At 47.6% G+C, this 12,622-nt stretch overlaps 1 protein-coding gene across 1 annotated transcript in view; it reads left to right on the top strand.

Annotated features, from left to right (window-relative positions):
* Coq2 (coenzyme Q2, polyprenyltransferase) overlaps nucleotides 1–6,676 on the top strand; it is a 21,146-nt gene extending 14,470 nt beyond the window's left edge. Inside the window, exons 5-7 of the mRNA XM_059274808.1 lie at nucleotides 471–604; nucleotides 3,075–3,263; nucleotides 5,890–6,676. Of these exons, the coding sequence (XP_059130791.1) occupies nucleotides 471–604; nucleotides 3,075–3,263; nucleotides 5,890–6,051 (485 nt within the window). The 3' untranslated portion in view covers nucleotides 6,052–6,676. The remainder of the gene's footprint in view (nucleotides 1–470; nucleotides 605–3,074; nucleotides 3,264–5,889) is intronic.
* Nucleotides 6,677–12,622: the final 5,946 nt, after the last annotated feature.

Below are 12,622 nucleotides of genomic sequence, written 5' to 3'. Positions count from 1 at the left end.
GTAGGATATAGGCGCTGTTGGCACGTGGATGTTCAGAGGCTGCGCTTGCACAATAAGCAAGTGTTCTGCCTGTACTCTTGTTGCCGTAGTTAGCGGGGAGGTAGAGTGAGGCTGGCAGAACACAGGTTTTGAGCCTGGCAGGTCTGTGTTCAGACCCCAGCACACACAGTTTGTTGGCTCTGCCAGGGACAGATTTCTTAGTTACCTTGTTAGAAGATGTTATTCTTTCATTAGCTATGTTCTTTTAATTAGAAGTTCAACTTTCTGTGCCTGTTTTGTTTTTTTGTAAGATGGAACAAGTAAGTATCAAGCACAAGAGGTTGAGAAGATTCTGTGAAGGACCTAGAGAGAGCAGGGGAGCAGGGCCTGACTGTGGCAGTGAGCCTTTGACATGTGCTCCCCCCCGCCATGCTCCTGTGGACTGTTGACGTGCATTCTTCTCCCTCTTCCTGTCTCCTCACCGACTGCAGGGTTGACTTTTAACTGGGGTGCATTACTTGGATGGTCTGCTGTCAAGGGCTCCTGTGACCCAGCTGTGTGCCTGCCTCTTTACTTCTCGGGAGTTATGTGGACGCTGATATACGATACTATCTATGCCCATCAGGTAAAGAAGTGGTCCATTTTCCTTAACTTTGGTTCCGCTGCTCTTGTTTTCTAAGAACTGTTTTGTTTGTTTGGTTTGGTTTTTTGAGACAACATTTCATGTTACCCAGGCTAGCCTCGAACTTGTTTAGCCAAGGATGACCCTGCACTCCTGATTCTCTTGCCTCTGCTCCCCAAGATGGAATTACAGGTCTGCACAGTGACTTTAAAGAGAGAAAAGGAAAGTCATCATTCTCTTAAAAGAAAATCATCCCCGTTCCCCTTACCCAACATATTTCTGTTCATTTTTACATTTGCAATTCAACTGGCTTATTGCGTTTTATTCACAAGCATTTAAATAGTATTTGCTATTTTCCAGGCACCATCTGAAATATTTTACAGACACTAAGTTAATCCCCTACCAGCCTGCACAGAAGGGATCTTGTTTGTCTCCATTTTATAGATAAGTCACTACCCCGCAGTCCCATGGGCAGTGGGGCAGAGCTGAGATTCAAGCCCAGATGGTCTCCGTGTCCTGCGCTTTCTGTCACTCTGCGCCTCTGTCGATGTCTCTAATCACCGTATTAGGCAGACTTTTAGTTGTGGAGCTAATAAGCATTTCCTTTTTTCAGTCTAGTTTTTATCATTTTTGAGACAGGGTCTCATGTGTCGTGAGAGGCCAGCTCCTACTTTTCTCTTGAGGTACTCTTGAGGAGAGAGGGATAAGAAATATTTAGATAGAAAGATAGTGTGGAGAAGACAGACAGAAACACAGGATAGCTTTGGGAGGACCTGGATCAGTAGCTACCAGCCCCCTCTGTCTCTTCAAAAGGGCTTTTTATAGGAATGCCAAGGGGTGGAGCAAAAGACCTCCCCCTAGCACAACCAAGTGCAGACCATCCCAAACACCTGGTAACCACGTGCAAGGTCAAACCATCCTCTAATACAGCTCTGCTGGGTAAAGCCAGCTCAGATGTCACTGGGAAACCTCTGTGGACCCCACAGTGTCACAGAAGGCTATCCTTAAACTCTCAGCCCTTCCACCACAGCCTCAAATGCTGGGTCCCAGGCACAAGCCGTCATATCTGGCCATCCCCTGTTTTTATCCATTCTGTCACTGTCACTTGAGTACACCTGATAGTCCCTGACTTAGAATGGCACCACAGTCTTAAATATCATGTCTGTTTTGGTAAACGAAAGCTGTTACTGAGTTTTGACAGTTGTAAATAATATTCTCACCATTAACGCTTCATACATATGAGTGTAGGAGTAATTTCAAGAACAGTGTCTTGGGGGTCTGGAGAGATGACTCCACGGTCGAGAACACTTGCTGCTCTTGGAGAGGACCAGGGTTTGGTTCCCAGCACCCTCCTGCTGGTTCAGAACTGCCTGTAACTCTAGCTCCTGGGGGTCTGATACCCTCTTCTGGTCTCCATGGCACCCACACATGGAAGATGCATGGACACAAACATGCACGCATAAATTAAATAAATGTCTTAAAGGAGTGTTTACTCAGAGGCGCTAACGTCCTTAAAGCTCTCTTAGTATTCCCTTGTGTAGTTCGAGATGCCTCTCGTTGTCTTTCTTGATCCATGACCTTATGTTTATACCTTTGCCAGCCTCACTGAAGTACAGTTGATAAACATTGTTTATAGTCGGTGTATAGGAAGTGATGCTTTATCATACGTACACATTACGAAATGATGAATACATTCCCCACCACAATTAGTTACTATTTGTGTGTCTAGTCAGGATATATTTATGAACGTTTTATTTACTTGTTCTATGTGGATGTGCGTGTGGTAGTTACAGGAGCCGGTTACAGGGAGAGCCGCAGACTCATCAGCACCCAGCTCTGCACGAAAGGAGTCAGCTGGGCAGAGAGGAAAGTGGGTGGGTGTGGCTATGAGTGAGCAGCATCTCATGCATCTGTGACAGCAGCCAGACTGAAACCGAGAACTGAGAACTCTGGAGGAATGGAGCTTAGTAAATAGACTTGAAACCAGGTGTGGCGGCACACGCCTTTAAGTACCAGCACGCAGCTGGCAGAGGCAGAGGGATCTGTGAGTTTGAGGTCAGCCTGGTCTACACAGCAAGTTCTGGGACAGCCAGGGCTACCTGGAGAGACTCTGTCTCAAAAATAAGATAAATTACATTAAAATATAACAGTGATCTTTAGTCCTAATGTAGAAGTCCAATTCCAGGTCATTATGGGGTCATAGAAAGTAGAGTGGCATGTGGAGCCCCTGCTGATTGTACAGTATGTGGAACTGGTTGTCCTGGGCATCCTCTGCAGATCTGTTCTGAGTCTCGTTTTTATAGGTTGTGGTCTAGCTACATGTTCTTTAAAATGTGCTCTTCGATTAGAGAGCAGAGTTAGTTCTATGCCCGTGTAAATATACTAAAAAAGACCCAAGTTGAATACTTAAGAAATGTGATTTCCATACTACTGAGTTAAATATCAAAACGCACTTTCCTCTTCCTGGCATTAGGACAAAAAAGACGACGCTCTGATTGGCCTGAAGTCCACGGCACTGCTGTTTAGGGAGAACACCAGGATGTGGCTCAGTGGCTTTGGGGTCGCCATGCTGGGAGCGCTGAGCCTGGCAGGAGCCAACTGTGGTCAGACGCTGCCCTACTACGCTGCCGTGGCTGCCGTGGGAGCCCACCTGGCTCGTCAGGTTTGACCGTTTCCTTATTCTCCCCAGTTTCCCTTACTGTAAGTTAGGGACGTTATTTAAGCACAATTACCGCTGATCACTACCAAGGACCTCTCTGAAACAAGCTGCTTGTCTTGTTTGCTTTGAACCGCCCCCGCCTCCTCATCAACTGGTCATACCCAGAGGTAGCATTTCTAGATTGACGGCACGGGCCTTTAATCCCAGCACTCAGGAGGCAAAGGCAGGCGCAGCGCTGTGCGTTCGAGGCCAGCCTGGTCTACAGAGTGAGTTCCAGGACAGCCAGGACTGTCTCAAAACAAACAACAGCCAAAACAAACCAACAGAATAAAATTAACCTTGTTAATTTAGAGAAAATAACATAAATCTAATTGGGGATTTTTTTTCTCTGCTTTGATTCTCCTGAAATTATTTCTGATGTGTCTGAGAAATTTTCAGCTGTAGCTGAATCTTGTGGGTTGAGTTGAGTTCTCCAAAAGCAAACTAATAAGCCTTAAAATGACAGCAATAATATTATAATAGGGCCAGACATGTCACTCATCCGGTGAAGGTGCTTCCAAGTCTAATGGCCTTAGTTTGATCCCCAGGCCCCGCATGGTAGAAGGAGAGAACCAACTTTCTTGAGTTGTCCTCTGACCCCTACATGCACACTGTGATGCACACATGTGCAAGCACACTCACAGGCGTGTACACACACACACACACACACACACACACACACACACACACACACAAATGAAATTGTAAAGGGTAACAATCATGAGTTCCATTGGTATAGAGACCATTGCCAGTCAGATAAAACTTGGGTCCTGCAGCCTGGAATCCCAGCTTCTCAGGAAGCTGAGCCAGGAGGATCCATGAGTTCAAGCTCAGCCTAAGCCACTGAGTGGAACCTGATCTCCAAATGGAAACAGAAATGCAGGTCAGTGTTAGAGAGCTTGCCTAGTGTGGGCCAGGCCCTGGCTTCAAGTCCCAGCTCCCAGAGAACAAAGCCTACAGGAAAGGCTCACATGACCGAGGCTGCCTAGAAAACAGCTGTGACTGTGATGACCACATCTCTCCGCCCCTCCACTGCACAGGCTTGTGTTGAAACCTGCGTGAGGAACTTGTAAAATGATCAGCCAGGTCTAAGTTTAACTGAATCAGTGGCTGAAGAAAAATGGGCTTTCTCTCTGACAGTGTTGTATAGTTTTCTTTGGATAGAATAAAAAGGTATTCATGCCCGTGCATTTAGATGGTGTTTATACACATCGTTGGGAACTATGTTTCATGTAGGCAATGGCATGCACATAGAACTAGTCTGACGTAGACTACTCCATGGTCCTCACTATACGTGCTAGGAGTCGTGATTCCTTTTCAGAAAGTCTCAGAACCCCTGAGAACTGAGAACTTGACTCTATAAGGCCCACAATCATCAATAAATTGTCAGGTCTAAATAGAAGTATACATTAAAGTATTAGATGGTAAAGGGGGGAGAAATATACAAGTATCTTTAAGTATTGTAAGAAGTATATAGGCGACTTCATATTTTAAATTGCATCTATAGTCCTCAGTACACTTCCCTTCCTTCCTTCCTTCCTTCCTTCCTTCCTTCCTTCCTTCCTTCCTTCCTTCCTCCCTTCCTCCCTTCCTCCCTTCCTCCCTCCCTCCCTCCCTCCCTCCCTCCCTCCCTCCCTCCCTCCCTTCCTTCCTTCCTTCCTTCCTTCCTTCCTTAAGATAGAGTCTCCCTATGCAGCCCTGACTGCCCTGAAACTTGCTATGTAAAAGGAAGTCCTGATTTTGAGTCTGCTGACATCCTAATAGAAAAGAGACTGTTTAGGCCAGCCAGGCATGTGGGACCCAATGCTTGTAATCCTAGCTCTAGGGATGCAAGAGGATCCGGAATTCAAGGCCAGCCTCAGCTACACAGTGAGGCTCTGTCCAGAAAGGAAGGGGAAAAGGAAGGAAAGTTGAAGGAGGCTTTTTGGTATATCCACAGGGCTGGTGTGGAAAGAGAACATGTGTGATCTAGGTAGCTGGCCTTAGATCTGGCTCTCTGGATCGCCTGTGAGCACAGGAGGGACTTAGAAATGTATGGGTAGAACATCTTTGGTTGTCTTAGTAACCTAGGAGCATCTCCCTCAGTGAGTGAGTGAGAGCCAGGGATATGCAGAGTATTTCATCACCCTGCGTAGTGGAGTTGGTCTGCTCAAATCAAACTTCTCATTTGAGAAACTGCTGTGGAGAATAAAGGTGGGACCCGAGGGCGGAGCTTCAAGGCCAACAAGTTCATGTGTTCAAGGCAGATGGAGGGTCCCTTCCTGAGTGCTTAGGCCCAGAAGGCTTGGATTGTAGATTTTTAAGTTTGCAAGACATGTACGTAATATATGTCTTGGGACGGGACCCAAATTGAAACTTGAAATTTACATGTGTGTCATGTCTGTCCTAGTCACAGAGCCAGAGGGGCTTGTTTACAATGATTTCAGAGCGCCTGCATCCTGACCCTTCCTCACAGGAAGCCACGCGTGCCGTTTCCAGCTGCTGGGAACGCTTTGGACACATGTTTCCTGTCTGTCTGTTTGTTCCTATACTTTACGTTTTCTCTCTGAATGGATTGCTGGGCTGCCTACACCGTGCTTTTCTCTTTCAGATCTACACTGTAGATATCCACAGACCCGAGGACTGCTGGGACAAATTTGCCTCCAACCGCACAACAGGAGTACTCTTGTTTATAGGGATCGTCCTTGGGAATTTGTGGAAAGAAAAGACCGGAGAAACAAAAAAACCTGAAGATGTTAGAGTAGAAAATTAACAGATCAGCTAAACCTGGTGGTGCACTCAGGAAGCAGAGGCAGGAGAATGTTGAGGTCAAGGCCGTTCAGTGACATAGTGGGACCCTGTCTCGAAGAAGCAAAATGTCGGCTTGGGTCGTAGCTCGGAGATAGAGGGCATGCTGAGCCATTGTGCAGCATGCCCAAGGCTCTGGGTTCCGTCCTAGCAAATAGTCATTTAGAAAACACTCAGGGCTCGAGACCACAGTGTTGGATTTGTATGAGCAATCTGTTAAGGAAGCGTGTGAGCAGAGTGTTTGCTGGATTTTAATGCAGCTGTTAGCTAGCGAATGCCTCCTGTCATAGCAGCCAGGGACTCCTGGGGTTAGGGAGACCCCAGCTTAAACTGGGGCAGCCTTCTGTCCTGGTCGTTCTCGTCCGAAGTTCCAGGAACTTTAGGAAAAATGTGATGTGTAATTCATCAAAATTAATGGCTTTTATGAAAATGACCATATGCTTTATTTCTTTCTGAGAATCTCTTGTGATAAGTTGGGGCATATTATTTTTATTGTGATCTTTACTCATTGCCAAAGCTGTAATTCGAGAAGCCATCTGGTTCTGGATGTTTTAGAAGAATGTAAGCAAATAAAATTATTACCTATTCTATCCGTGTGTGTGAGTCTCATTACAGCCCTGACATAGGAATTTTGATGTGTGTTTGTTTATTCCTTATTTGGACCGTCAGTTTATAAGATGGTAACACATTACATATGTGTTATGTGAACTCGTTTGTTGCCGTTGCCCTTTTATCATGTTTCTGTCGAAGTAGCCAGAAAACCTAAGTAAGGTCAAGTCGTTTCCCAGCCCACCCTCCATTGCCCCAGTCACCAGGGACACCTCCAGTGAGTGCCCCAGTCACCAGGGACACCTCCAGTGAGTGCCCCAGTCACCAGGGACACCTCCAGTGAGTGCCCCAGTCACCCAGGACGCCCTCCAGGTCTGACCCCCTGCCAGACTTCCATGATGGGATCTCATCTCCACCCTTCAGATTCTCACCCACAATAGGCATGCTGCCCACCTACCTCTCAGCCAAGCAGACACCTAACTCAGGGCCTTTGCACCTACTGTTTACATTGTCCAGAGGGAAGCTTCTGCCTTTTCCTCACAGAGGTCTTAAATATCACTCTCTCAAAGGAGCTTTTAACTTTCAACGAATAGCACCTGTGTTTCTCTTCATTCTTTTTCGATTGATTTTTTAGTTTATGTGATGAGTGTTTTGCATGCACATATGTATGTGTACCATGTGTGTACCTGGTGCCCACAGAGGTCAGAAGAGGGTGTCAGATCTCCTGGAACTGGAGTTAAGGATGGTTGTGAGCCACCTTGTGGGTTCTGGGGACTGAACCCAGGTGTTCTGCAGGATAAGTGTGCTTCACCACTGAGCCATCTCTCCAGCCCAGCTTTTGTTATGTTTTTTCTCCTTTACTTTTTATTTTATATTTACAGGTGTTTTGCTGGCAGGTATGTTTGTGTAGCACACGCGTGCAGGGCCCACAGAGGCCAGAAGAAGGCATCAGATTCCCCTGGTTCTGGAGTTCCGGACAGTACTAGCTGCCATGTGGGTGCTAGGAGTGGAACCTGGGTCCTCGGGAAGAGCAGCCAGGGCTCTTCACCACTGAGCCGTTGCTCCAGTTCCACTAGTATTTCTTCCAATCTGTGCTCTTGATTTTTTCCTTTGTATTAATTATTAAGCTGAACTACGTTTTCCTTGACGTAAGCAGCGGTGACTGATGGTGAGGTGACTGCTGTGTATGGTTGTGGACTGCAGGGACATTAACTGATGACACTAGTGACAGCAGCAGGGCTCTGAGGAGCCTGGGGGAGTGCAGCCGTGACTAGTTCCTGCACACTCAGGGTGCGGATGTCACACAGTAGCAGCTGTACGTGCCTCACGGCAGCACAGGGCGGCGGTAACAGGGAACAGGCATCAGGGATAAAGGTTGGAAAGAAAGAGATGGCCCAGCAGCTGGACTCTGGAGAGATAGCCCCACTCCGCAGCTGGGTTGCTATCTCCCCGGGCCAAAAGGTCCATCTGGGCTCAGGAGATAAGGTGATGGGAAGATAGAGAAGGAAAAGGTGTGTGTGCGTGGGTGGAATCCAGGCACCCTGTGAAAGACCAGCCTGGAATCCCTCGGTCTGGAGAACTCACCCTTCTCAACAGGGTTTCTGCTCTGCTTCAACTTCCTCCTGAGTCTCTTCGCTTTCATTGTCCCTGGGTTTCAGGTCTTTGCCTCTGGGAAGAACCCGCACACTTTTTTTTTGTTTGTTTGTTTGCTCTACTTTTAAGATAACAGGGTAGGGTCACCTTAGAATTTACCTAATTCTGACTGTGTTGGAATAGAATTTAAATCTGTGTTGATTTCTGTTTTCAAACAACATCAACAGAAAAACCCTTACGTTTTGAAATGCTTAGACACCTGTCCATCAGCACTGGCTTCAATCAGAAGGAAGGGTGAATGTGATGGATTTCAATCGTTTCTCATTTTCCTGCATGAGCTGATGAAAGTTTCACAGTGACAAATCTTAGGATTAATGAAAAATCTCAGCATTCGCGATAAACGGGATGGTTGACACACAAATTCTCTCCTTCGTAAAGATGCTTCAACTTGAGTTGTTTGGGGCTTTTCCATTTCTTCTTCCTGTGTTAAGGCTAGAGATGTCATGTGGATAAAGGGGAGACAGGAACAAAGATGGAGCAGACCATGAGCTCCAAGAATGACAGAGTCCATCCAAGGACTGTCCAGGACACTCTGTCCTGGGCCAGATGTGACGCCGCTTGCTGATGGGATAGGTTAGGGTGCTGGATGGAGACCCTCGCCCCAGTCCACTTTGGAGCCTGTGGGCAGAACAGAAGTAGGTAAAAGAGGCTTATAGCCCCAACTGGGGTGGAGGTGAGACAGGATCACAGGGTCCAGACATTGCACCCCAGTGCCACCTTCCCCTCTTCCTGGTACCTTTGCTAAGCGTTCAATGTCTCTGCCAGACTGTAAAGGGCTTTACCATCAGGCTGTACCCTGCAAATTCCCAACTCAACCTCTACCCCACCCCACCCCAACACCTCCCCCCCCCTTGGCCCGGTCTCTCTGTGCTTCTCTTTGGGTTTAGCTATTCTATTCTCCTTTAGCAGTGTTGCCTAGCCATAGGTAGAGAAGCTGCTGGGAGTCCTTCGGAAGCTCCAGGGAGGAGCCCTTAGGTACCGCATTGTTATCTGCAGTAGATGCCAGCATTTAGCTGAGCTGGCTTCTGTCTGAGCCTGTTATGGACAGTCTTAGCCCTACCACATTCGGATACTGAAATCCTAACCCTGAAGATCTCGTGTGGCTGCATTTGCGGAGCGGGCCTCGGAGGAAATGACTGGTTCAAACGAGGTCCTGGAGGAGCCGCTGTCCTGGTAAGCAGAGGAAATGGAAGTGCAGGACAAGTGTGAGCTGAGTGTGGTGGTACACACCTGCCATCCCAGCTTTGCCAGGTGGAGGACTGTGAGTTCCGGATCAGCCTGAGCTACAAAGTCAGACATTTCAAAAGGGAAAAACAAGATGAGTAATCGCAGAGATAGACCCTGCAAACAGCAACGGGGTAGCTAGCGGGGAGGCCTCATGGCCTCACTTCCGGCATCCAGAATCCTGAGAAAATTAATGTCCTTGCTTCGGTATCCCAGGGAAGCTACTGAAGCAAGACCACGCTTCAGCTAGAATCCACCGTGGGCTCTCTTGCCCTCCTCTCTCCGGCTCTCTGTTTTGTCTCTCAGCTCACGTTCTGGCCCTTCCAGTGTCTGCTGCTGTCCTAGGCTGAACAAAAGCCCCCAGAACTTACTGATATTACCTTTACGGTAAAGGCACTGCAACTGTGCCTGAGCCAAGGGCCTTGGGATGGGAAGGTAACCGACCCTATTGCATCTGGAATGCAGAGTAATCACAGGGTTCTTATGAGAGAGGCAGGACATCAAAGGAAATGGTGGTGAGGGAGACGATCCCAGAAAGCAAGGGACTGCAGCGGTGGAAGGCGAGGGTCGGGCACTGAGGAACGCAGGTGGCCTTTCTCTACCAAAAAAGCCAAGGGTGAGGGCTCATGTCCCGGCATGCAGAGGAGCCAGACCCGCTGACGTCGTGACTTCAGCCCAGTGAAGTGGGCTTGTAATTTCCAGAACTGTAAGCTCATACGTTTCATCTGTTTTAAGCCACTGGGTGTGTGAGAGTTTGTTTGTTACATACAAAATGAACAGATGATCCCAACTCTCATAGCCTAGCTTCTGAATTCCCTGGGAACCTGGTCCGTGCCACTGAACGGTGCTAAGAACTATGTGCTAGCCATAGCCATAGCAGCCTGGGTTGGGATCATCGCTGCCTTAAATCTACCAGCGATCCCCTCGTCTCTCTGAGGTCTGGGTGCTCCAGTACATTTCTCGTGAGTTGAGAATGTTTCTGTCTCCCCTGTTGGGAAGGCGAACTCAGAGCCCAGTCTCCACCACTGGGGTGTCCCAGCACACCACACTGAAAACGTGTGACTACTTGCTGTTCTTGTGGTGGGTGAGCTGACCTTTGAGCGCTCCATTGGGTGCGGTCATTAGGCATCGTTGATGCCCTTGGAGGACAAACTGCAGCTCAGCGTGAGGTGTCACAGTGAGAACGCTTCCATTTTATGTGCATATGTTCCAAACTGTAAAACGTGTGACGAATACTAGTGAGAAATATGAGAAAGGTCTGGGTCACGCAGCCTGCTGCAATATTGCTTTGCCTGTAACAAAAACTGGAAAACCATACGTTCTAGTTTCTTGTTTCAAACTAACCTGTGAGTAGAACCCTTCATTTCTCAGTGTGACCTGTACTTTTTAATCTCTGCCTTTAAAAACAGACCTCCAGGCCGGCCCGGGTGGCACATACCTTTAATCCCAGTAGTCAGGAGGTAGAGGCAGGCCTCTGTGTACCTAGCTGTCCTTTTCAAAGATCATAGAGTCCAGAGAAGATTGGGTGTGGTACTGTGAACATTTTTGTGGCTTGGGAAACATTTCCTCAAATTGTCCTCCAGAAAGATCTGCCATCTCCATCCTCAGTGCACGGAACCTCATTCCTGACTCCAGTCAACGTGGAGATCAACTTGTCCGTTCTTTAACAAACCAGGCAGGAATACGTTGCTTCTTTTACAACCAGTGACCACCCATGGCACTTACTATTTTGCAATGTGTTAATAGGAAATGTATATCCCTTCCTTATGGCTTGTCTGGGTGCCTTTGCCCAATGGACGACAGTTATTGTGGGTGCATGCTACCCTGCTGAATAGTAAGTATCAGGATCTGACATTAGATAGACTCATGTTCTCATTGATAAGACTGTCATTTTATTGGTATTGATTTTAGATTTTGTACTTTATACAGAACTCTCTCTTCTGTGGAAAAGGGAGCACGTTTACCGTCTATAGATGACCTCATCAATGTGTCCTGGATAGTCTCCAAACACTTGAAACATCACTATGTGGGAGACCCAGGCTACTTGCTGGGACACAGGTGAATCAGGAAGTTCCCCTCTTCCAAAAGCTCACAGTGTGGTCTACAGCTCCATGCCATCCAATACGGCAGCCACATGAAGCTAGCGAACACTTGAAATGTGGTTCTTCAGAACCGAAGTGGTCCGTCACTATAAAATGCAGTTATGAAAGCTTTGTCTTAAAAAGCACATACTGCTGGGGAATCTGAAGCAGGACGTTTGTGAGTTCAAGGTCTAGGCTACAGAAAGAGTTCAAGGCCAACATAGGCGACTTAATGAAACTCTGTTTCAAAACAAAACTGACAAGGAGCCTGGGGATCCATCTCAGCGTCAGTCAGTGCGCATGCCTCATGCCTCCAGTGCGTGTGGAACTACGTAATGTGTCGTTTTTCTAAAGAAATTTGTGGTATAAAGTCAAAGCAATAAAACTGCAATGTTAGAGGACAAGAAAGGAGGGTGAATTCTTGAATTCACGAAGACTTTGAAGTTGGCCTGGCGAACAGGAAGCTCCTGAGACTGAGCTGCAAACTGGTGATAGTACTGAATACTCACAGGGGGGTTGGGGTGGGGCCGATCTGGATGTGAATCCTTCAGAGTGGTTCCATAAACTCAGAACATTTGTGGGTATGTCTGCAAATGCAAGGAGGAAAAACTGAAATTAATTTCGTGGCATATGATTAAAAACTCAATCAATGGCTTCTCCATACTCAGCCGACAATCAGTGGGCTGCAAATTACTCGGGCATCTTGAGTCCCAATCCTGAGAGTGAGCCCCCGCTCAGGCAGCCCGGGAACCAGTCACCAGGCCAGGGGACCCAGAGCCACATCAGCTGAGCTTTGAGAGTTCATGAGCTGGGCACACAGTGGCTGCCACAGCATCAGTCAACAGCTTTTGCCCTCTCACCCCAGTGAACAACCAGAGCCAACCGCTTTGTCGTCAAGAGCTCAAGCCTGCCCCAACACAGGTCCCTCCCAAACCTCTTCGTCCCCTGCAAGAGAGTTTGAGCCATTAACGTAAGTGCCTTCCTGTGTCCTAAAGCCATCGGAAGACTGAACCAAATCCTCTCTGGACC

Source organism: Peromyscus eremicus, chromosome 10 (assembly GCF_949786415.1).
Source record: "Peromyscus eremicus chromosome 10, PerEre_H2_v1, whole genome shotgun sequence".
NCBI lineage: Eukaryota > Metazoa > Chordata > Mammalia > Rodentia > Cricetidae > Peromyscus > Peromyscus eremicus.
This window is presented reverse-complemented; position numbering and strand designations above follow the sequence as displayed.